The sequence below is a fragment of the Hakea prostrata genome, chromosome 8 (genome assembly GCF_041222555.1).
Source record: "Hakea prostrata isolate BN-2017 chromosome 8, UWA_Hpros_2, whole genome shotgun sequence".
In the NCBI taxonomy this organism is placed as follows: Eukaryota; Viridiplantae; Streptophyta; class Magnoliopsida; order Proteales; family Proteaceae; genus Hakea; species Hakea prostrata.
The window spans coordinates 1,925,121-1,949,986 of NC_142607.1; the positions used below are offsets into that span (position 1 = coordinate 1,925,121).

At 40.3% G+C, this 24,866-nt stretch overlaps 1 protein-coding gene across 6 annotated transcripts; it reads right to left on the reverse strand.

Moving 5' to 3' along the window:
* Positions 1-648: 648 nt before the first annotated feature.
* On the reverse strand, positions 649-23,849 carry LOC149006193 (uncharacterized). Of its 6 annotated transcripts, XM_089164842.1 has the most exons (11): positions 23,613-23,849; positions 22,573-22,652; positions 21,975-22,051; positions 21,612-21,869; positions 21,386-21,522; positions 20,788-20,901; positions 20,594-20,677; positions 8,524-8,665; positions 4,499-4,659; positions 3,859-3,988; positions 649-2,418 (listed from the first exon to the last, which is right to left on the reverse strand). In XM_089164842.1, the coding sequence occupies exons 3-11, from the start codon at positions 22,020-22,022 to the stop codon at positions 1,117-1,119; spliced, it is 2,376 nt and encodes a 791-aa protein (XP_089020968.1). In that variant the 5' UTR covers positions 22,023-22,051; positions 22,573-22,652; positions 23,613-23,849; the 3' UTR covers positions 649-1,116. The 6 variants fall into 6 exon arrangements, with proteins under 6 accessions (XP_089020968.1, XP_089020969.1, XP_089020970.1 ...); XM_089164843.1 differs by lacking the exon at positions 22,573-22,652; XM_089164844.1 differs by having other exon boundaries at positions 21,386-21,474; positions 21,612-22,051.
* Positions 23,850-24,866: the final 1,017 nt, after the last annotated feature.

Genomic DNA, 24,866 nt, shown 5'->3' on the forward strand with positions numbered 1-24,866 from the left:
TTGCTGAGATAATAAACTCAATGGCTTTTCTGTGATTGGGAAGCCATGTGGATTCCTACCTGCTAGTCCGAGAAGGGAAGGTTCCTAGGACTCCACCTTGGTCTTCTACCACTGGAGCTTAGATGAACTGGTTTCACTTTGGATAAATGATGGCCCAAGTCAGTTGAGCCATATCAATGTGCTTGCTTTTCCTTCTGCTTATGCTTGTCTCATAAAATCTTTTAGTAGGTCCGATGGTTTGTTTCTTCGAGAGGTTTTTTTCTTCTTTTTTCTGAGGATTAATTCTGTGGGCACGGTTTGCGTCTGTTATCTCTTTAACCATCATCTTTCACCTCTTTAGGGTTCAACAACACATCCCTAGATGCTTATTTGAAGAGAAAGCCTAATCTCCATGAAACCCACGCATTAGAATTTTTTTGCAAGTCTTCAACCAAAGAAATTTCCCTTCTGCATCGATGTTGTTGCCCCATTGCTGACTCGTCTGCTCCCCTGGAGGTTGGGGATATATATAGTAGCGGATGTGCATCACAAGACTTATGGCATGGGAAGCAGAGAAGGTCAGGTCACAATTTGGTTTGTCACCTCTACTAGGTGCCCATCGAAAAATTTACTTGACCCAATTTCCCAACAACACCCCAATCTCTTACCAAACAGGAAAAGAAAAAAAAAAAAAGAGAAAGAAGAAACCCTCCAATCGACATAAAAAAGACACCCACTTACAAATAAAAGAAATTTGCAATAAGTATTGGCTGCTCATTGCCAAACAGAAATGAGTACTACTCTATTATCCTTCATCTTGGAATAACTTCCCCAATCCCACCCTCAAATATATACGGAGTTGAGAGTCTGATTGTATACATATGTACATGCTTTGCATCTTGAGCTTCCTCTCTATGCTTCAGCCTAAGCCTATACCCCAAAAGAATGAACAATCACAGGACCAAACCCTCAGAAACTGTGGGACGAGAAAAAAAAGGTCATCGTCCATGTTGCTATCACATATTTTCTTAAATGTGAGGAGGATCCTACCTCTTGCTTGCCCTAACAGACTCCATGTTGTAGGACAATATTTATGTACGGGCAACATGTGTCCATGAGTACATGGGATCTTCCCTACTAACCCCAGTTACTCAAAAATGATGATTTCATGGTTGAATCATGCACACCAGCATTCTGGTTTTGTGCATTCATCCAAGGCATATGATTTAGTTTTCGGACAGCAGCAGCAGCAGTTTCTTCATGACTGAAGTAGTTGAATTGGTGGGCCATTTCTGGGAATACATCACCGTTTCGTGTAGCTTCTCCACCTACAAAATCCCTCCCAGGAGCATACTGTCCTGTGGGCCTCACCTGACCGTAATAGTTGGGCTGTAATTTACTGGTCTCGGAAAGCACACTGAAAAGGTTTTCATCTCCTGCACCACTCCCATTTCCCAGGTACCGGCCTGAGGAGCTAGAAACATCCAGAGAAGACCAGCACCCATGCGCCCGATGATCATCCTGAAACCAGTTATGTCCCAACAATCCTTCACCAGCCAAGTGGGACTGGACAGGAGTTGATGTACGTACAGGATTCCCAACCCAATCCTGGTCTTGGACTGGGACCGGTGAGAAGAGTTCCCGACTTGGAACAGGGTATCTATTTCCACTTGAATACATGCCCTTCTGGATGCACTGCTGCATGTAGAGCTCTTTCTCGATCATCTCCCTTTGGTCCAACAGCTGCTGCTGCTCCTGAAGATGCCTAGCAAGATGACCAGTTTCCAGTGTTCTGTCATTTGTTGCCAAGAACTGCAACATCGGTTGTTGTTTGTGCTCATGTGAGTAGGGCGGTAAGAATCCCTGGCCCTTGAAAATTGGTTGAAGAAGCTCATTGCAATCTTCATTGGTATAGGAACCAATGAATGACCCGCTATTGTCAATATGCAAACCTTCCTTAGCATCTTGCTCAGCCATGTCAGATTCAATATCAATCAAGCCAGCTGCCGGCTCTTCCATCGGCTTTGGTTGTTGGAGTGACAATTCTCTGACAAATGGGTATTGTTGCCTTGAAGAATTGGACTGGCAATGTGCATCCAAAGTGCTGACAACTGGCCATACATCTCTGGAACGAGACACCTGAACTTCATGCAAAACAGTACCTTTTGTTGGATTTATATTTTCTAGAAACTCTGACAGATCTGGAGGGGCACCCTCAGGTTTCAAGATTTCTTGGCTGCGCTCTTCAAAATGCATCTCCATTGTATCATGGAGACCATTAAGGGAGGGGACTCGTTCCAGAGGATCATAGTGTGCTGATAGAGGGACTGACTCATCGTGAGCTTCTGAGCTCTGCATATCCATGCTAGGCTCATCTTCTGCTTCTTCATTTTCTCCTTGTCCAGCAACCATGCTATCACAATAATCACTCTCCTCTTCCTGACCACCCAATGAAAAGTCAACAAAATCAAAATGATGCCTTTCTTATTATTCTTCCTTTTTTTTTTTTTTTTTTTTTAAGGGGGGGGGGGGAGCGCAGGAGGGTGTGTGTGTTGAGTACATAATCAATAACTAAACCCCGCAAATGAGAGGGAAGAAAAAAAGAGGGGGGAAGGGGAAGACACAGAGAGAGGAGAACAAGAACTAAGGCGTAGGCCAAGGAGCATAACAGGAGCAGTACATCTAATCCCCAGTTAACAACCATGTGCCTATTCCTTGGGGAGTCAAGAAACACTCTCTGGTGTGCGTTTGAGCTAACATCATTAAAGATGGCTTTCTAAATCTGGTCAAAAAATGAGATTTGGTAGCCCATCTTCCAAGCTTGTGCCTGGGTGAAGTATGGGAGAGAATAGCTCTCGACAGCAACTTGCCAACAGTGTCACAGACAGAGGAATGAGAGTTATACATATATATGGAAGGAGTCTTACATGGTGTTGGATGGAGGCTAGGGCTCTATGCCAAATAGAACAAGGCGCAGGTGAAAAAAAGATGGTGGGCATCTTCGACACCATTGGAAGAAAGTGAGCAAGCAGGATAGACAGGGATGTGACTGTGAATGAGAAAGGATCAAGTGGGGATGCTACAGTTTAGGATACACCATGTAGTGAAGGAGTGGCAAAGGTATGACCTTTGAAAACCAAACAAGGTTAGCCCGAGAGAAGGAAAAAAAGTTGGGGGGGTAGGAGGTGCAGGAAGGTCTGATGAAATGCTAAGCTGAGGAGGCAGTAAAGAAGCCAAGTTTGTAAGGAAGCCAAAGGAGCTATCTAGGTGGAAGGAGGGATTAGGGGAGAGGGAGGGGACCAAGAACCAAGAGAAATGAAGGTGGAGAGGGGCAGCCTTAGGTATGCCGGAGTAGACCGAACAGGCTCCTACTAGATTAAGGAGGATGTTGAGAGGGTAGAAGGCTGGAGGATCACCCAGAAGAAGATATTACTACCATTGGCAATCGCCGAAAAGCAGGCCAAGAGGGTGATGAGACAGAGAAGAAGAGGTTTTCTCCAAACCTAAGAAGGGTTGGATGGTAGGGGGACTGTCTAGAGCAGTCCGATCTGAGAAGATGAAGAGTAAATCCATTTGATCCAGATAGAATCCCACTTGCAGAAGATTTGCAAGGTGACCAGCTATGTTGTAATCACAGACACGATGGATAAATAGGCCTCAGGCCTTTACAACTTTGAATTTACATATAGAGGACCAACTGACTGGATGGAAGAAATTAGATGTTAATACTAATTTGAGATACTATAAATGATGTCATTAAGCAAAAATCATAGCCACAACGGTTAAAATGTAACAGAGGTAATATAAGTCATATTATACTGACAGCAAAATGATTACTTTACAATAAGAAACATTAATGTAAAGAGAGGATAGCCAAACCTCTTCAACTGATTTCTCCCCCTTCTCTATCATCTCTTGCTTCAAGGAACACCTCCACTGCTGCTGCTTCAATTTTCTTGCTTCCCAGTTTAAGAAAGCTGCAGGGACGTCTCTTTTTACCAACATCAACCTACACATGGACAGCATTAGGAGGAAGAAAACTCCATAGAATGGACTATCAAAATATAAGAGTATCTAATTATTAATATATTTATTAGAGGAATTGAGAGAAGCATCAAAATACGAAGTACTTTTTTTTTGGATAAATAGAATATGGTACACTTTGTTTCAATTAAAGTGGCATAATTAAGAAGTTACAACCTATTTTTACTGCCCCTTACATTCCATAAAGTTCTTTATGTCAGAGGAAAACAGTTTACAAAATAATCTGAAACTGACTTATCATCAAATCATTCTCAAGGGTAACATTGTCTTGCATACTTTTTGAGTACACAAGTGAAATGACAGGTTTTAACCCTTACTAACAGAAAGCAGAGAAATACACAAAAATGCGAAACAGGCAATGCCTGAGATTGTTCTAATCCAAATTCAGTTAAAACAAGATTTTCTCGTTAGAAGATAAAATTCAAGCATCTTAAATAGGGTAAGATTTTAGTTTGTTACTAATAAGAAAACTAACCAGTAGTTGCGCAACTTATTTTCTTCCTCCTCTTCGAATGTTTGATATGGTTGTACCTGGAAACTTTTGATGTTACCCAATACACGACTAAGAGACCTGGACTGAATTCCATCGCTAGATTGCTTCATCCTCTTGACAAGTTCATGCTGCTTCCTGCTAATCTAAAATTCATTAAAAGTAGATTAGTAGAAGAATCTCAATTTTGAGGACAAGATATTTGGTTCTAACTTTACACTTCCGAGAATGAAAACTTTACATGAATATAGAAAACCAAGGAACAGATCAACTTCTGTTGAGTAGATTATCACTACAATTATAGGCACAAATTTACTCCCACTTGGCTTGCTTTGTAGTGATAATGGTGGACAGAAGTTAGAAGCAGCAAAAATTATGAGATGAATTACAGAGTTACGAAGAAGAGGAAACACAAAAGAAAAAATGGGGAGAAGAATCTTGACATGCACATCAAACCGCACAGGCTCTTCACAAGCAACTCAATCCATTCTCTATTTTCAGTTATAGTTGCTCGGTTGGACATACTTGAACAAAAAGAAACCCAAAATGAAAAGGAAACCTATGCTAATTTGGAAACTCAAATTAATAAAGAAAATAAATCCTAGTAGTGCTCTCTTACTTGAGCTATAAAAATAGAATATGGGGAAAATTACTGACACCTCCCTCATACTAAGCTGCAATTACTGATTCCCTTCCAGCACTTTGCTCAATTACAGACCGACTCCCTCTGGCTGATGCTGATAACCTGCCTTAGTTGGAAAAGCCAATTATACCCTTGAACTAAAACATAAAAAATGGAATTACAATTAACTCTTTCCTTCTCATCATCTTCAACCTAAAATACCCATAAAAGTTCATAGGTAATCCCTTTTGCTTGAAAGCCTATTCTTCAGAGGGTAAACCACCACAATCCCTGGGAAGAATACAAGAATATGATTACACAATTTAAAGCTAATGGGATTTGCTTCTGGAAGTTGGAGACTATCTGAGATAGTGCCTATCTCGGTGCTCACTGGTTCCCCAGGGGGCGAACCAGTGAATTTCGCCGAAAGTTTGCACCCTGAGAGTAATCAGCAATTATGGCACAGTACAGGGGAAGCATTAGTAGTTTTCCTAAAATATTGCATGTTGATCTCAATTATATATATATATAATAGAGAGAGAGAGACACACACACACAGGGGTTGGCCCGCCCCGGGGCTCCCCAGAGGGGGGTTCCTGTGGAAACAAGGCGGAAACCAGTGCCCGGTACTACCGTGGCATCCTCCCTGGGGAAAAACACACCAATTGGTCCATATTCATCTCTACCCAAATGGATTCAAGTCTGGTCCAAGATAGTGCATCAGCATCACTCCAAGGTGTTGAGAAAAACTCATAGAGACAGAGGAAATAGAAGCTCATAAGCAGGGGCTATCAGCTCATTGGCTGCAACTTGAATAAATAAAATACAAAATAAGCTACTAAGTCAATATCAGTAATGTGGTCCAGATAATGATCCGGCTGAACACTCATTCAATAGTTAAGAGTCTAGAGTCTCTAGACTAGTTGCTCCCATTCTATCAAATTCAGGACTTGTATTTTTTTTTTAACCTACGGCTTACATAGCTACACTCTTATTTGTTATTATGTCTAATTCATGGAGTATGGTTTGATGTATTTCAATTCCTAATGCAGCAATGCCTAATTCTTAAATGGTATTTATTTTAATTCCTATTACTTATATTATGTATACCACATGATTTACCGAGTTCCAAGTATTTTTTGTCTTAGCCTAGGGTAGAGCAGTAGACCTCACATCCACCATAGACTATCAAGAGGTCCTAATTTTAGAAAGTCTAAAATACAGTGGTGGCCTATTTTCCTTTGAAATCAACCAAGGGTCGACAGATATGGGTGTCGGGCCTTCGTTCTATGAGTCCAAAAGTTTGGTGTCGAGGCTAAGACCTGGGCTAAACTTGTTTGATTCAAAGGACACATCCCTTGCCAAGCCTTCATAGTCTGGAGAAGCTTCAGCCTTTGCCATCCCATCCAATCCTTGCTCCTACACCACAACATCCAAACCAACCCCTCCTATGCCACAAACCAACCCCTCCTACACCACCTACCTTGAAGCCAAAATCATTCGCCACCTCTTCTTTGCCTACCTTTCTCCAAACCCATTTGGTCCCAAGCCCTCTCCTTCATTTGGCCCCGATTCAGACGCCCTTTACCTCTGAGACTAGCTGGTTAGCCTCCTCTTTTGAGGGATCCACATGTGGACACTATTGGGAAGCCCTTGCTTGGTGCCTGTTTCTCCCACATTTGGTCGAATCTTTGCAGATTGACTCATAAATCTAGATCCCAAGATGATATTTGAAAAGCCATCTGCAAGGATATAACCTCCGAAGTCTCCTCTTGCCCTCAAACCTCTTGTAGATAGCCCAAGGAACAGACAGATTACTCTTACCTCCCCCCCCCCCCCCTCAAAAAAAAAAAAAAAACCTCTCCTCTTGTATGTTCTTTCCTTCGGGGTGTTTTCAGGTACCATTCTGTTAGTTAAACTCAATAACCAAATCGACCTTGGTCCACTCTCTCAAATAGCCAAATCCAATCAAGCTGCATCCACTGTTGCCCTCTAATTGTTATCCTTGTAGAAAGTGCTATAATTTTTAAGGGGGAGAGTGAGATAAGAGACAAGCTACAAGAGTCTTGGAAAATAAGAACTAACCAGCTAATCTATCAAACTCAAGAGATGCATTGAGACAAGTTTTGAGATGTGAACATAATTAAGTATTCTTCAGTATCATTTTTGCTTTTGTTTTTTCTGATAAAAATGATTTTGTAGATCTTTGGAATCATTTACAGATCTCATTTTTCATTTAAAATATATCAGAATAATAATAAAACCATAATAGGATCAAGACATATTTATCTACTACAACAGCCAAAAAACTATCTTACCAATTTATGTATAGACTCTAAAGAGCACATGCACATAAATCAAAGTAGAAGTAATTTACCCTTTGTTATTAGAAAGGCAAACCCCCACAACCCAGCAACAGCCAAAGTAGGCAAAGCAGACAACTCAGATCCTGCAGGATGATCTGTAGCCTTTGTAATTTTTTTCCCTCAATACGAACTAAATTTTTGTGTTCATGTCTTTATGAGTTTATATCGGATTCTTAAATCCAACAAAAAAATTCTTCCAAAAGATCAAAGATGTAATCAGATTTCAATTCTTTGTATATATTTTTCTTCTGCTAATTCTAAAGTCAGTAATTCTGAATAGTTCAGGCCATAAATGGGCAAGAGTTTTTCTTTGCTGTATTTGTTTTGGACTTTTGCTTTTCTAAACAATAAATTGGAAATTTGAAGTTTTGTACAGGGTATGGAAACATCTATGTTGCATTGTATCTGAATTGTCTCTCGCAATCCTGTGAAGGAACTGAAATGGAAAATAAGTTAAGCGAGAATCTCTTCACCCACTAATTAAACAAAATATGGAATTTGGCCCACGTCTATATTAAAGGCTAATTCTGACGCTAACCTTCCAATGGGCTCATTTCTTCAAAAATACTACAGAACTTACTTGTACCTAGGACCTGGGTAGTTGTGAGATTCATTCAAAACTCATCATGACTAGTGTTTACCTAACGGTTTTCCATTTCTTGATAAAAAGTGGTCTGATTAATGATTCTTTTTAAACAGATCATAAGAATAATACTGGTACCAAAAAGAGCCTTAAACTGCAATAAATTGTTATTCCCAATATAACAACATCAAGAGATGACAATGCAGCTCCTCCCAGGAACAATAAATCAATAATAAGGCAAAAGTTTTAATGCACAGCTGTGCATATGCACGACCAGGAATTAAATGCAGTCACATTGGTATAAGGGCTTATCCAAAATGACATAGACATCCTTGGAATTTTTGACAGAGTCAACGAGAGAATCACCCATCTGATAATAATAAGTATAATGCAGTTCATTCCAGGTATAAAACTCATGGAAGATGAATAATCTTCTAACCTTCAAATAAGACATATACTTGGCACCATCCCCAGGATGAATGTGAATTTTGTGAGGTTTTTCTTCCTCCTTGGAATCTTCTATGACCATTGTTCTCTCTGCAGCCAACAAAATTTCTTGATTGTCCATGAGGAACCCTTTCCTAAAAGCCCAAAAAGTACCAATTAGAAGTTCCTTCACCAGTAAACCAAGCAGCCAAATATAAAGAATGCAACTTAATCTTTGCAACATAAGACAACTTTAGACTCCACAACTTCAGCATGCTTCTAAACTTTTTCACCACAAAATATAAAATCCCCAGAGCACAGGCCCAGCAAAAATAAGAAATAATGATAGATCTTTTGGTTTGCAGGACCTCAAAAAAAAATTCCAACAAATCAGAATTATCCAGGCAGAGTCTGCAGACAAAATCTTAAAACAGAGTGCCTGCATCACAATCTCTGGTTCTGACCTACTTACAAATTTGCTGAATATCCTGAAAGCTGGAAAAGAAAACGAATCATTTGGTTGACATAAAAGGCATTCTTAGGAATTATATTTCCAGTCCTAACATAACTGCAGGATGAACGATTTTGTCAGGAACAGAAAAACAGAAAACCAAGGGTCTACAAACAAATGTAGAATAATTTTGCAGTTGCTGACTTAAAAAGGAAAATCAACTAAGGTAACACTGAGCTTAGTATCTTATTTACTAATTAAAGAGGGAAACTAACAAAGCTACAACTCAGGCTATTAAAAATGGAAACTTATAAAGCCAGAACTCAGCTAACAGACTAGCTAATTAGCCTAAAACACAGTACTAGATTATCAATCTGCTCTGTGTTTTTACTGGCTACAGTCCACGCCACCATAGATACAAATGCATTGATTTGATCACTGGAAATACACTGGTTTCCCAGCATGTTGTGTTCGATGAGTTGGTTTTTCCATTTATGGATTCTGTAGCTTTTTCTCCGAACACGGCTACCACTGAACTGCCAGTCTCAGTTTTACTTCCAGTGAACCTTCCTTTTCATAGGTGTTATGATGGGTTTTCTCAACACTCTGGGCCTGCCCCTAATATTATGTCTGAGGATTCTGTTTTTTTGGACCCTGTTGGGCCTTCACCAAGCCCTGTTGAGCCTTTATCAAACACTGTTGGGCCATCAACCACTCTTGGCCTATCAATCAATGTTGTTGAGCAATCATAAAGTCATGTTCACCTTTCTTCACCAAACCTTGAGATTTCGGTCTTACATGGGCCTGTTACTTGTTTGCTTGAGCACCTCTTTGCTCCCTGTCACTCATGGGTTACCATCTCCTGGTTCATCATCCACTTACTCTCCCACTTCTTCCCCTCTAACAGTAAACCTTCCATCTGAGCCCACATGATGCTCAACCAACTGTTATGGCTCCAGATGTTTCGGACACAGATCCAGTTCTGCCTGTGACATCTTTGGTTCCCAAAAGAGCTAGCTCACGTGTTCATTCTATAATCACATGCTCTCTCGATGGCACTCGTGTGCCCAAGTTACCGAAGAGTTATTTTTCTACTTGATGCCCTTTGCCTTCAGTGTTCTTGGGCCCACTGAGTCTGAGCCCACTTGTTTTAGTCAGGCTAGTAAACATGCTGTTTGGAGAAAGGCAATGGATGCAAAATTTAATGCTCTTTTATCTATCACACCTGGGAGCTCACTCCACCACCAACTGATAGGCATATTATAGGCTACAAATGGTTGTTTCGAATAAAACGAAAATCAGATGGTACTATTGAGCGTTATAAAGCACGACTTGTTGCTAAGGGGTATACCCAAGAATATGGGCTTGATTATGAGGACGTTCAGTCCAGCGGTTAAGTCCACCACGATTTGTATTATTCTCTCTCTGGTTGTGTCTTCCAAGTGGATTGTTCGATAGTTAGATGTGAATAATGCATTCCTTTATGGGACTCTTACTGAGGAACTATATACGAGTCAGCCACCAGAATATATAGATCCTCAATATCCTTCTCAAGTGTGTAAGCTTAAGCACTCCTTATATGGTTTGAAGCAAGCACCACGGGATTGGTTTCAGCACCTAAGTTCTTATTTACATGGGTTGGGCTTTATGGGATCCAAAACAGATTCGTCATTATTCATTCTTCACGATTCAGAGGCTCCTATCTACATTTTGGTATATGTTGACGATATTCTAATCACTGACCATCTCATACGGCTATTGATTGTTCATTTCTACTTTGGCTCAAGAATTTGCTCTTAAAGATCTTGGTCTTGCTTGCTTTTTTCTTGGAATAGAATTGATACCTCTTTCTCCAGGTGTTTGTTATCTAAACAGCAATACATCAGTGCATTATTGGATAGGGCAGGTTTAATGGATACAAAGCCCATTTCATCACCAATGGCACCATCTCTTCATCCATCTAAAGTTGGTGATGCACCACTGTCTGATCCAACTACCTACCATAGTTTGGTGGGTGCTTTACAATATATCACTCTTACTCGACTGATCTATCATATTCTGTGAACAAGTTATGTCAGTTCTTGGCAGCCCCAACAGAGGACCATTGGACTGCTCTTAGGAGGCTTCTTTCTTCACTTTAAGGGTAATATTCTATATGGCCTTCACTTGACAAGGATGCCCTGGTGACAGAAAATCACAAGGAGGATTTCTTATCTATATGGGTGCGAATTTAGTTTCCTAGCAGTCTCAGAAACGGTATTGTTGCTCGTTCGAGTACAGAGAGCGGCTAGCTGCTGCTACTTCTAAGCTTACTTGGATAAAATCTTTACAACAGAATTGGGCATTTCTTAGTCATCTTCCCCCACACTCTGGCTCTCTAAAGGGCCATCAACTATAGAGAAGATCATTAGATCATCAGCAAAAGCAAGATAGCTGAGATTGAGGGACTTGCACTTAGGGATGGGGGGAAATCAGGAGCTGATCAGTTTTGGATTGGAGGAGATGGTGAGAACCTCCAGAGCCAACGAGAATAAGTAAGGGGAAAGGGGGCAGCCTTGACGGATACCGACATGGAAGGGGAAGAATCCAGCAGGGGAACCATTGGTGATAATGGAGAAGTATGGAGTGGAGATATAGACTTCAATCCAATGAATAAAAGATGGAGGGAACCTAATGTAATATTGTATTTGATTGATCAAAATAGTAGCCAAATAGGACCTTTCACAGGGAATCAAGTTCAAATTTAATGGACTTAAGGTGAAACAGAGTTTAGATGAGAAAGAGGGCTGAAACTAGAAAGGTATTATAACGGGCTGAATAGATCTTCAAATAGGGGCAGAACTATAATGAAGAAAGTGACAATAACAATGTAACATGTAACACCCGGGCTTCACACCGCAAGGGTTCTCCAAAGAGGAGGAATGCTAGCAAGCAATTTGATTTCAATTCATAAGTTGTTTTATCATCTCTTACATAAGTCTCTTATATAGCACTCTAAAGAGACCAAAACAATAATGGAAACATCCAACCACTACCCAACACAACCTACTACAAACATTAATGGAAACATCCAACTACTACCCAACACCACTAGTCAAAACAATAATGGAAACATCCACCTACTACACCCCACGACTAACCAACACCACCTACTAGCTCCTTTTGTTGACTTTTCAAAGCTAGACTTGGGCTTAGTTCAAAATAGTGGGCTGATCTTCTCCCACTAAAGTAATCCAAGCTCATGAAACCATGGGCTCATTTTATCCCACTATAATAGTCCTAGCCCATGCAAACCATGGGCTATTTTGGATCATATCCTTAGGCTTTGATGGGTTTCACCATTGGGCTTTTCTTTTTTTTTAAATATGTCTTCAATTTTGCATCAGAACCTCATCGCAGAAAGAACATCACTAATAAAATTCCAACGAATGGAGTCGAAGGGTTTGTGGAGATCAACTTTGAGGAGAGCGACAGGGGAGTGGGAAGACCTCTCAAACCCCCAGACAATCTCTGCAGAAAGAAGAATATTATCCGCAATACTATGATCCGAGATGAAAGCACTTTGATTAGCACTAACCAGATTGGGCATAACCTTCTTGAGACGATTCGCTAGGATTTTGGAAATGAATTTGTAAAGGAGGTTGCAAAGGGAGATTGGACGGAGAGGGAGGAAGCTCTGGGCTTTTTAAGGATGAGACGGAGAAAGGTTTGATTGACGGAAGAGAGCTGGGAAGGATTGAGGAAGAAACTGCGAATAGCACACACATGGTCATCCTTAATAAGATCCCTAGCACTAAAGAAGAAACCCATACTAAACCCATCCGGGCATGGAGCACAGTTGGATTTAAGGGAACGAATGGCCAAGAGGATCTCCTTAGGAGAAGGAATAGAATGGAGAGGGGCTAGGGATTGGAGATCAATGAATTTATTGAGGAGATCAAGAGGGAGGGGGGGCAAATTGGGAGAGGAGGAGGGAAGAGAAGATTTGAGAAATAGGAGACAACTTCAGCTCGATTCCCGAAGGGTTTAGAGATCCAAGAAGCATTACTAGAAAGAAGAACAAGGATGGATTTGTGATTGTGGCAGGCTTTGAGTGACCAATAAAAGAAGGCAGAGTTTGAGTCCCCAAGCCGAAGCCATTTGATTCTAGCTTTCTGGCGGAGGAAGTTTTCTTCAAGAGAGATGAGAGAAGAGGGCTTTAAGGAGAGATCTTTCTCACTTTCCACAAGAAAGGGGTTAAGGGGATCATTTTGGAGGAGGGATTGGAGTGGCTTTCTAAGACTCTGGAGGAAATGTTCCCGAAAGTGGAAGAATTTCAAAGACGAAGAGCATCCTTGGTGTTCCTAAGCTGACGGGCAAAAGCAATGAGAGGAAGAGAATGGCAATGGACAGGCTTCTCCCAGGCCTCTTTGACAGTGGAAGAGGAAGGAGGGGTTAGAGGTCCATATATCAAAGAATTTGAAGGGTTTTGGACCGAAGGAAGAGGGGGGGAAGATGAAATAGACAAGGAGAGTGATTAGAGAGACTAGGAGGAGAGAAAGAGGCATGGAAGGCAAAAAAAAGAGAGAGCCAAGAGAGGTTGACAAGGAATCGGTCGACTTTCGAGGCAATTCTAGCCTCACCAATTCGACAGTTATGCCACGAAAGTAGGTGACCCGACCATTGGAGATCAGTAAGACTATAGTCATCAATACAGGAATTGACATCACTAACTGCAACAGGATTAGGGGAACTACCACCAACTCGCTCGTGGGAATAGCGGACAATATTAAAATCACCGCCAACTCCCCAGGGTTGGCCCTCAATGGAAGAGGAGATAGATCGAAGAGATTCCCATAATGGGGAACGCTCAGAAGCCCGATTAAAACCATAGACAATAGTAAGAAAGAAATTGGTAGAGGATTTCGAAGGGGAGATGATGAGATGCATGAATTGGGGGGAAGAATCAACGAGAGAGACATTGATATTTGAAGGGTCCCAAATAACCCAAATGCAGCCATTAAGGCAATGGGAAGAGTTGGAAAGGAAAGACCAAGAGGCGGCTATGGACCAAGCAATCCGATGGGAATTTTCAGTTTGGACATGGGTTTCAAGAAGAGCACAAAGGGGAGCTTTAGAATCTTTAAGGGCCTGTTTGGTTACATAAATCCAGAGATTTCAAATCTCTGGATTCATGAATGCGAGATTTATACGCGTTTGGCTATGAAAATCCTTGGATTCATGAAATCTAGAGATTCATCATTTTACACAAAAAACATGAATCTGTAGATTTATAGGTATGGGGTGAAAGATTTCACCTCTACTTTAAAAACGCTAAACATTTGCGCATTCACAAAAACTCAGGTCGACCAAACAGTTTTTCAGGATGAATCCATAGATTCAAGTTAACCAAACAGTTAATTTTATGAATTATGACTCCATAGATTTGAAACCTTTAAATATTTGAAATCTCTAGACTCATGTAACCAAACAGGCCCTAAGGAAATTTCTAAGATCCCCTTGTTTAGCAATGGAGTTCAATCCTCTAACATTCCAAAAAATAAATTCAGACATAATAATTATCCGGGGGGGGGGGGGCAAACTAGAAACTAGTGTTGGGACCAATGGGGGCGGGGGCGAGAGGGGAGGCATTTAAATCCTCTGAATTTAAAATAAATTCAGACATAATAATTAACCGGGGGGGCAGCAAACTAGAAACTAGTGTTGGGACCAATGGGGGCGGGGCCGGGAGGGGAGGCATTTAAATGAGTTGTTTAAGGAGAGGAAGTCTCACACAAGGGGAAATCCCAAGGGGAAGGGGTTTCAAATATATTTGGGTCGATGGTGGATACCGAGTTGGGTGTTGATGGTTCCGAGGAGGGGAAGAGAGTTAAGGGTTGGGTGGTAAGTGGCAGGTCAATGAGATGATGCGTCAAGGGATTTAGACAAATGTGGACCAAGTTGTTCAAGGGTTGAACTGGGCTAGAAGTTTTGCTTTTAGTAGGTATTGAGGACGCAGAGGAGCTGTTACAGTGAGGTAAATTGGGTTGAGGTCCAGAAAGGTTGATGTGGGTGGGCCCAGGTTTATAGAGGGATGATGGCCCAAAAGGAGGGGTTATGAATCGCAAAGTGGGCTTAGGCCCAAATAGTGTAGAAGGAATTTGTTTGTTAAAGGAAATGGGTAGATGACGTCGGTTTGAAATGTTGATGGTGGGTCCCAGCTGAAGGAGAGAGGGAGTGGGTAAAAGGGGATAAGTAACAACGTGTAATGGAGGAGAAGATGGGTATTGGGGTTTTGAGAGGATACCAGAGATTACAGGAGTCGCTAGGCAGCAGAGGGTCAGGGGATTCAACGCTCAGGTTATCACCATTCGGGTAAGGTAATGTCATATGGTAAAGGGGGTGAGTACCAAATACCTGTATGGACCGGTCGAAAGCTCCAAATCCAGTAGCAGCAAGAGTAGGAGCAATAATCGTAGCTTCTTCAACGGCTTCAACATCAGAGTAGCAGACTGTATCCACTGGCTTCACAAAGTGGTCACCATTAGGTGGTCTAACAAAAGTTGAGATAGGATGCAGAGAATCAGGTACCGTTTTGATCTTATTTCTTCTTCTTCTTCACCGGAAAGTATTGGCTACCGGAGTTGCAATTCCGGCAGCAGTCGACGGGAGCAAGGCTGCGGGAGCTTCATCAATAGATGTAACCGAAACTGCAATTTTCTCCAAAACATCGATCATATTCATTTTAATGGGAGCACTGGCGGAATTTCTTTGATCTTCAGGGAGAAAAAGGCTTACAGAGACTGTAGAGCTCGTATGGTGGAGAGAGGCAAAAGAGCAACCCTTCAAATCGTGGCCAAAAGTGGAACAAAGATCACATCGAGATGGGATCCAATCATAAACGATTGCTTGATTGTATTTTAGACTGTTGTCATCGGCGATGGTGATGAACAAAGGGAGAGTCTTGGAAGCGAAAAATCCACGCAAATTTTCGCGTATGAGAGGCAAGACATATTGAGTGTGGGGAGAGGTTTGCCAATTGCAGAGCCTATTCGACATAGACAATCAGAATTCCAAAACTCGAGGGGGAGACCTAGAAGACTTAACCACAAGGAAAGATTGCTAAAGTCAACCCTGTGGAGAGGCAACGAAGGGGTCCAGGGTTTGAGGAATAATGGGGATTTTCCCACAAACCAAGGGGAGCCCTCAAGAGCACGGGATCTGTAGTCAGGGGAGGCATAATTGAAGAAGAAAATGCCTAAATCAATTAGGCAAATATGCAAAATACCTTAAGCTTTCCATTGATTAGTGAGGGATGATTTAAGGATACAAACGGGAGGAGTAGGGCCAAGGAATTGGCCAAGGATAGCTGAGTTTCAGCGGCAAATCCCACAGGTAGTTGAATCAGATGGGCAATGAACAAAGGGGTTGGGGCTATCAAAGGTGGAAGGTATGAAAGTGAGGACTAGATCTGAAAGGTTAGAATGTTGGGAGGCGAAGAGAGAGTTCCAAGGTTTTTCAGGGGAAGGGGAAGAGGAAGTGGTAGGGCCAGAGGAGGAAGTAGAGAGGGGTTGGTGGGGTAAGGGGGTGAGGAGAGTTGCTAGCAGAGAGGGTGCCAGAGGTAACAGGGATAGCCATGGGAGCTTACTGGAGGTCAGGTGAGTTTAGGGGTAGCCATGGGAGTTGCATATATATATAGTTATATGGTCTCAATTATGAGATCATCTGCTTGATCTCCATTCCGTGTGTTCACTCATAACCTTGAATGTTGCACTTTATGACTTGCTCAAGTTAAGGATTGCATCGTAAACACAGCCAATTCATGTAAAGAAACCCTAAAGCAATGTGCTTTCAAATCTCATGGCCAATTCCAATTTCTTACCACTATGCCAGCCATCATGATCATATCATCAAGTAGATATTTCGCTTACTCTATGTTCGTTCTTTTTTATCCCCTCTTCGTTCGCCGCTTTGATATTCTTTTCCATTCTTCTTTGTGTTAATAATAATTATTACAAGCTGACAACCTCGTATCTTCTGACGAAATCCCATACACAGAGAGGTACGACTACAAGCGGCCTATTCCCAGCCATCATCATAACCAATTGGAAAGGTGGAATCTATTAAATACAATGTATATTAATGAATTCAAAAGAGGGAAATATCTATTCAGATTGGCTTTTTGTGTGCTACCGGTTGGATATACCAGGAAGCATATCGATGTGAGCATCCTCAGTGATAGAAGTGGCAAGAGATCGATTGTTAAGTGGGCGAACACAACCGAGAGACGATGAGAGAGAGGAAGAGGAATCAAAGAGAAGAGATTCTTGCAGTTGGCATTTTGGCTGTTTGTGGAAGGAGAGGGGAGTTGGTTGACAAAGGGGTAAGATTAACGGTTTGCGGTTGAAGTGCCACTGGTTATGGACATTTTTTACCATCAACTAAGGTAACACTTAGCTTAGTATCATATTGCCATTACTAATTAAAGAGGGAAACTTACAAAGCCACAACTCAGGCTACTCAACTATTAAAAATGGAAACTTATAAAGCTAGAACTCAACTAACAGACTAGCTAATTAGCCTAAAACATAATACTACTCTCCCACTCAAATAGTGGGGGGACAGAGGTTCCTAATCATAGTACTAAATTTTGCCAAAATTTAGTAATTTAAAAAAGTTTGAGCTGGCCCAAACAAAATGCTAATTGAAATCGAAATTTGCAATATTTCACCAAAATTTTGACAAAATCTCAAAAATTTCAGTGAAATTTTGAAAATTCCAAGCGGTTCTACCATACAGGGCTTATGGCTATGGATATGGATATGGATATGGTGGAACATATGGTGGTTCATCTGTTGATTCTAGTAGCATGTCTGATATAGTATAGCGATGGATCAGATGCATCACTTATAGACTCCATCTTTGGATATCCATCAGGACTAGCACAACCAGTTATGCCAATTCCACGACTAGGTTACAGTCCATGGCCGTACAACACAATCCCTAGGGTAGGATATCTACTTTATGGTGATGATGCTACCTATAGAAGGGCAACGACAGACTAAATGGATTACTTTTTGTACAATGTCAAGGCCTACTTATGTCCAGTATTCAGAATACTCCTCCATGACTCAGGGGATGGATCTAGCCCGACATAGCAACTTTTATTATATTAGATTAGGCCTCATTCATTGTGTATATTTGTTATTGTGGACTTTTGATATCTTGTATGATGTATCTCATTCATTCATTCATTGTAATTCATTCATTTATTGCTATACATCATTCATAATTTTAACTGAGTATTGACTTCTACACTTCTAATTGTATATTGAATTCTACTTGTTCTTGTATTTGTTCTTGCGTTTTAATGAAAATTTTAGCGTTCTTTCATAATATTTATATTTATATTTATATGTGTGAAAATGCATGTTCTAGACTTTTAGTTTTGCCTACATATAGTATGGCATGTGTTGATCAAAAACATCATTTTGGCCTAGGTTTTAGGCAAAAATAACACTTCCAACATGTTTCTTGGCTTCAAATTAGGCTGTACACCAAAAACCAGGCTAAGAAAGAACCTAGAACCCATCAAAACATGGTACGAATTGTACCAAATGTGTTTGGATATTAGGGAGACAAGGCTGTAGAAGCAACTCAAAGTAGGCCAATTATGCTCTATAGTTCATGCTTAAGGGTATCGTTAAGACCCCTATTTATAGCCAAAAAGTTGGTTTGAACTGGGTCCCAACGGATAGAAAACAGTCAGATTTTTTTAATTGACAGTCGACCAGTAAAACCTATCAAGCAACCCACTGAAAGTAGCCGTTGAAGGCCAACCTGGCTTAAAGGTCGACCAGTACAGCGACCATCAGCCTGGCAGTCCACCAGAGATCCTGACAGGTGAAACTGTCAGGCTACTGTGATGCTGAGAGTTGTTCAGGCTATTAAGCCTGAACGTTGACTGTCACGACCTCTGGCTTTTTAGGGCCAAAAATAATTTCTGAAATCAGTCTTTTGCCCCACATTCTAACCCAATAATACTTCATGCACACACAATCACTTTACAAAAATATGAAAGTGCGAAATCATGCATATACAAAGTGCCACTTGTCCTAGTCTATGTGCATAGTCCTCATTGCTCTTTCCTTCTTCATTCTTGAGCACTTGAATCATATCCAGTTGTGTGCTAGTCCAATGATGGTCTTCCATGATGTAAATGTCTTTTTCAGGTCTTGAGCACCATTTGGACAGTTTCACCGCATTGTACGCTCCCTGGTCACATTTGCTTGTACACGCACTCATGTATTGTGTTGATGTGACTATTATAATCTATTAATCTTAACATATGAGTGAGTAACATGTTAGTGCCTTTTGACATGTGCTTGGGATCATCAAAACCTATGACAGCAAGAGGGTTATTTTCCCTAACATTCATTACAAGTAGACAAAAAAGAAAATCTTCCTTTGACTTCAAAGGAGATGGGGTCCAAATCTAATGAAGAAGTTAGGAGGTGAAGGTCCATTTCCTGAGACTGCGATCCATGCAGATCTAATTAATAGTTGCACGATGGCGAGCTTCCTAATGAGGTCACAAAGAGTGGAACCCCCAAAAGTCATGTCCACCCAAATCGACTCCTTTCCAAAAGGGAGAATGCATCTAGCTTAAAGCCAAAATTTTGCAAGGACATCTTTCCAAATGCAAGGAGCAAGCAGACAAGTATGCAGTTACCAGGAACGGAAATGTGTTGATTATGAAGGTAGGATTGCATTGGGTGCCAATTGGAGAAGACACACCAAGTTGTGAAGCTATGCTTGAGAATATGCCTCTTGAACCAGATCTGGTTTTGCCAAGAGGCGAGCAGACCACTAAGTCTAAAGTGATGCCAGGCTGATTTGGAGCTGAGCATGCTAGAGGAGGGCAGCCAGGTTATGCTACCAGTAGGGTTTCCACTAATTGACTGAGAGCGGTCCAAAGTTCAGCAAAAGCTCTACGTCTAAAAGGGGAGCAGCCCACCTACTAAGCTCGAGTGCCAGTGTCCAACCAGAGATCTACCATCCCCAACTTGCGAGTGGAATCCCCTTAAGTGTAGAGGGACAAAGAGTAAGGATTTTGTCCCAAGCCCACAAGGCATCGGAGGGGATAGAAGCAGTTCAAAATAATTGTATCTCAAAAGACCGAGTAGAGCCAGTCAAAACCCAGATGCTCCTGGATATGGTGACAATCTACCAGAGGAGCTTCAGAATCCATGCATTTGGTTACTTAATTCTGATGCTTGCATTATTTCCTATTTCAAATTCATAGAACCAGCATCTATAGAATCATTGTTCACTAAAATTAACTGTTTAGCCTGATCCTGTGAACCGATTCATCATAAAAATATAGGGCTGATTGGGTGGAATTAATAGGAATTAAACTGAAACGGTGAAATCCAGATGGATCTATTTTCAAGACAAATTTGGTAAGTCTATGGGAATATGCGTTCACGTGCAAATCACCTAAACAGATATCTAAACGGTTTTTAACAGGCAGATTCATGATTCCATGGTCAAATTCATGGAACTAAGTAACTGAACACACTCTCGCACCCAACTATGAGTGACGGAAAATAAAGATACCAGACATAAAAAGATACAAATGAAGAACACTAACTTCCGCGTCGTCTGAGCAGCACGTTTTCCAGTATCGTTCCCGCTAGGCCATGTCTCCTTCAAGTTGAGCAGAACCTCCAGAATACTGAAAGAAGGAATGCAATTATATTCCACCAGTAAAAAATGGCACAACTGCACAACCCTATAACGATAAAAATAGAAAGACACTAATAACATTGCCAAACATTAACATACTCATCATGATAATTCTGTAACTCCATGTAGTAAGCTCTCTTATTGGCATTGAAACAATATTCCTGGTGAAGAACAGCATCTGGGTGAAGATCGCCAGAACAAAGTGAAGTCCCCCTGCAACATTAGTAAATCAAATTTGAATTTCAGGCCCATCACTGTATTCTACTCTTGCGTAGACTTGAGGTCTAAGTTATGTAGAAGCCATCGCCAGATTGCCCATAATTAGGAGTAATTTTTACTCATTTATGGCAAAAAAAAAGTAAATTGGCCATCAGGTCATTATGAATTTGATGAAGCATTTATATTTGGGATAGTACAGATTAGAACCATTATCACGCTCTCCTTTTGCATAAAAGAACTATGGTATTTGAAATGAAAAATTAAGTACTCCAAAATTTTCATGCACATAGATGAGATTAAATCACAGGCAACCACCTCAAAGACTGATTCAAACTGGTCATATATGATGATTACAGAAGACCATATTATGAACAGTGTTACTCTAAAAATAGTGCAATATTAGCCTGATAAAGTGATGTTGAAAAAGATTAATCTAGACCAGGAGTGAATATTAAAGGGTATAAGAGTTGATACTTGCCACTTAAGGAAAGGATTTCCAAAATGAAAGTTTTCCCCCCTTAGCAATGCATGCAAAATTTGCTCCAGGTCCATCCCTTGAGGAAGAAACTGAGTAAGAAATTTTTTCTCAGTTTCCAATAGATTCATCTCCCAGACCTGATAAATCCAAACCAGATAAAAATATATACATATATATACATATGAGAGAATAGAAAACATAAGTAAAAATTTGGAACCATGAATACCTCATATGTTAGAACCCTTGTCAGATTCTCTAACCCAAAAATTTCCCTAGGAAGAGAAAGAACATCTGCTAAAGGCGTGTAGCGATGAGGAGCAGACTCGATAAAAGGATCCAAGTCCCTCCAAGCTATACCAATCTGTTCACTCCTGGCAACGGGATTAACTTGGTCTTCTTCCAACTTAAGAGCAATATGGGGGTCTATCTTCATAACATTTTGTGTCAATTCCAGATTCTTCCTCTTCTTTGCTCTATACTGCTCCTGCAAATAGCAACTCACAACACTGGCAGCATTCAATCTTTTATTCTGCTGACCAGCTGCCATTCTTCAGCAAGTGCTAAAATTGGAATAACTTTTCCAGCAGACCTTTAGAAAACAGTACGATGTCCCTTTCTTATCCCTATTGAGGTGCATTTTCTCACTTCTTCATGCATACCGGAGACCTTCATTGGCAAAACATAAACCCATTACCTCATTCAACCACATTTGACTACAATATTAAACTTTGCCTTTCATTGATGGATTAAATCCAAAACATAATTACAAGAGGACTTTGTTTAAGAATCAAGTGAATAAAGAATAATCCAAATCTGTCAACAACAATCGAAACTCTCTAAATATTCCAATAGTTGTATCACCATAATATTCTCTCTAAATGAGTAGAGACTTCTCAGTAAAAAGCACAAAAAGTGCCTAGAAAACTGTGAAGTTAGACGACTAGCTAACTGGTCCAATTGGATACAGTAAATGTGAATAAGAGCACTAACACCCAAACCAAGCAATTTGATTTAACATTCAGAATAGATGTGAGCCGATATGTTATTTATGGCAGATGTAAATAAGCCGCAGTTTTGACAAAAGTTGCCATTAACTGCCAGAAAACGAGTGAAGTTTGCCATAATTACTAACCAAATTCAAACCAGTCGTAAAAAAATGTGACAGGTAGCAGTGTAAAGGAAGTTACTGTCTCAAGTAGATTTGAGAGTACATCCACCACTCTCTTGCAAATGGTTGCCAAAGGTTTTTCCAGTAGCTAAATATTATCTGATTAGCCCAACATATCAATAAGTCTCATGCAATAAAGGAACTAACCATGAACAGTTTGCAACCAAAAAGAAAAGAATATATGGAAGAATCAAAGTAAATGTCAAAAATGAAGCGAGTTCCTGATTTCCACCAAACCACATTCAATCTCAAATGTCAGATTTTTATATTAACAAACCCCCCCCCCCCCCAAAAAAAAAAAAAAAACACCACCACCAACATAGAAACTTCCCTCAACAGAAAACACCTCTACTCCCACCCCATGCCCAGTGCCCGACACCTAAAAAAAACTACAGTTACACTCCTAAATTCAATAATTCAACCCAAGTAAACACAAGCTGTTCCTTTTCTCCAGGCAACTAGTAAGTGGTCAACAAATTAGTGGGCTGAAACTAGTATACAAGATTGCAAAACCAAAACTGAGGAAAGGAGGAAATAAAACTCAACAAAACTAAACAACAATTGAAATTGATAAAAATTGCTCTACCAGAGACTCCAAGACGTATTGTATCAACAACAGTGACTTTACCATGGTTGACCTGACATGACCATATGCGTTCGTAACCAAAGTGCCGACCACTTTAGTACCGAAAAGCTCGGTCGAAAACAGTAAGAGAAATATATACGAAGCGCCAGTTCCCCCCATCCCCCGCGAGAGGGAAAAACGCCACAAGCTAAGATACACTCAAAATTTCAAATTTCCAGTCTTCGGGAAGAAGTAACTAAAAAATAACACAAACCTTGTTCAAAAACAAAGCTAACGCTCACACATGAAGAAACAAATACAAGTCACAAATAATAAATAAATCTCATTCATGCATGAAGCCAATACCACAATGAAAGACTAGATACACAAAGCAGAACAAAATTGACAGAGAAAATAAATGGATATAGAGAAGAACAGACTCCACTAACCGTAACCCTAAAAATCACAGTGATGAAAAACAAGAATAATGGTACCTGAAACACATTCAATGGCTCTCAAAGAGTGTCACATAATCGAATCATGAAACGCATGATATGGATAAGCACTTGCACAGAGAAGGTGGGTTGAGAAACAAGAAACTTGCGATGGAAGTCGCAATAGGAAGGGAGGGAGAGTTGTGTTGGATGTAACGACTGATATGGTTTCCGTTTTATCCGTTTCTTTCGACACAGCTGATGACAGAGGAGTTACGGAGGAGTAGAGAGAGAGAGAACGAAAGGACATGGAGACTAGAGAAGGAAAGATCAGACTTTAGCGCAGAAGCATAAGCGATATTACATGCGGACTCGCTATCTGAACCGCCTGATTGGAATCCATAGGTTTGGGTAGCCTGTGTTGGGCGATACGGATTTTAATCAATGGATGATTTGACGTTTGCTACCGAGCCATCGTACTTTCGGAAACACTGAGTCACCGTGGGTCTGTTTGTACCTCCTCTGATAAGAAATAAAGTCCTTGGCGGGCACCAGAATCTCGTCCGTTGAACCACTCAAAAATAAGGTCCCCTATTTGCCCAAGAGCTGCTCTCCCTCTCAATTCCCTTTTCTTTTTTTTTTTCTTTTTTCGTGTGTTCCAAACCTTCTCAATCTCCTTTTTTATTTTTTTGGTATAATTAATTTGTGTTAGTTAAGTTAATTATAATGGATTATCTTGAGGTTAGCTTTTAGGAAATATATCATCTACATTTTCAAAATCACAGGTATCATCTATGCTTTCCATTGTAAGACTCCAAATTTACCTAATAAAACCACCATTAAAATATCTTTTCATCCTTGTACTATTATATTAATATATTTCATTAGAATGCAAAGCCTTGTTTTATATTTAAATTATATATATATAATACATATCCTTAAGGAGTAGTCAAAATATGCATAAACTAGCCGAGGCGAACCTCACTTTCAAAATTAAAAACATCAAATCTTCCAACAAAAAATTGCTTCTTCTCTAATGCATCAATTTTTCTCCTAATAGTGATTATAGATTCAAACAAAATCATCGTTTTTAACTAAGAGATCTTCTTCTCCACTATATTAATATTTATGAAAAAATAATAATAATAAAATTTAGCAAAAAGTATATACACCTCAAACCCATGCCTATTTAAAAGTATACAAACCTCAAACTATGCCTATTTATTATTTGTTCAGTTTTTTTTTTTTTTTTTTTTTTTTTACAAAGGGGCTTTGATAAGCTGGGGGATGGAAATATTAATATGCCTCAACAAG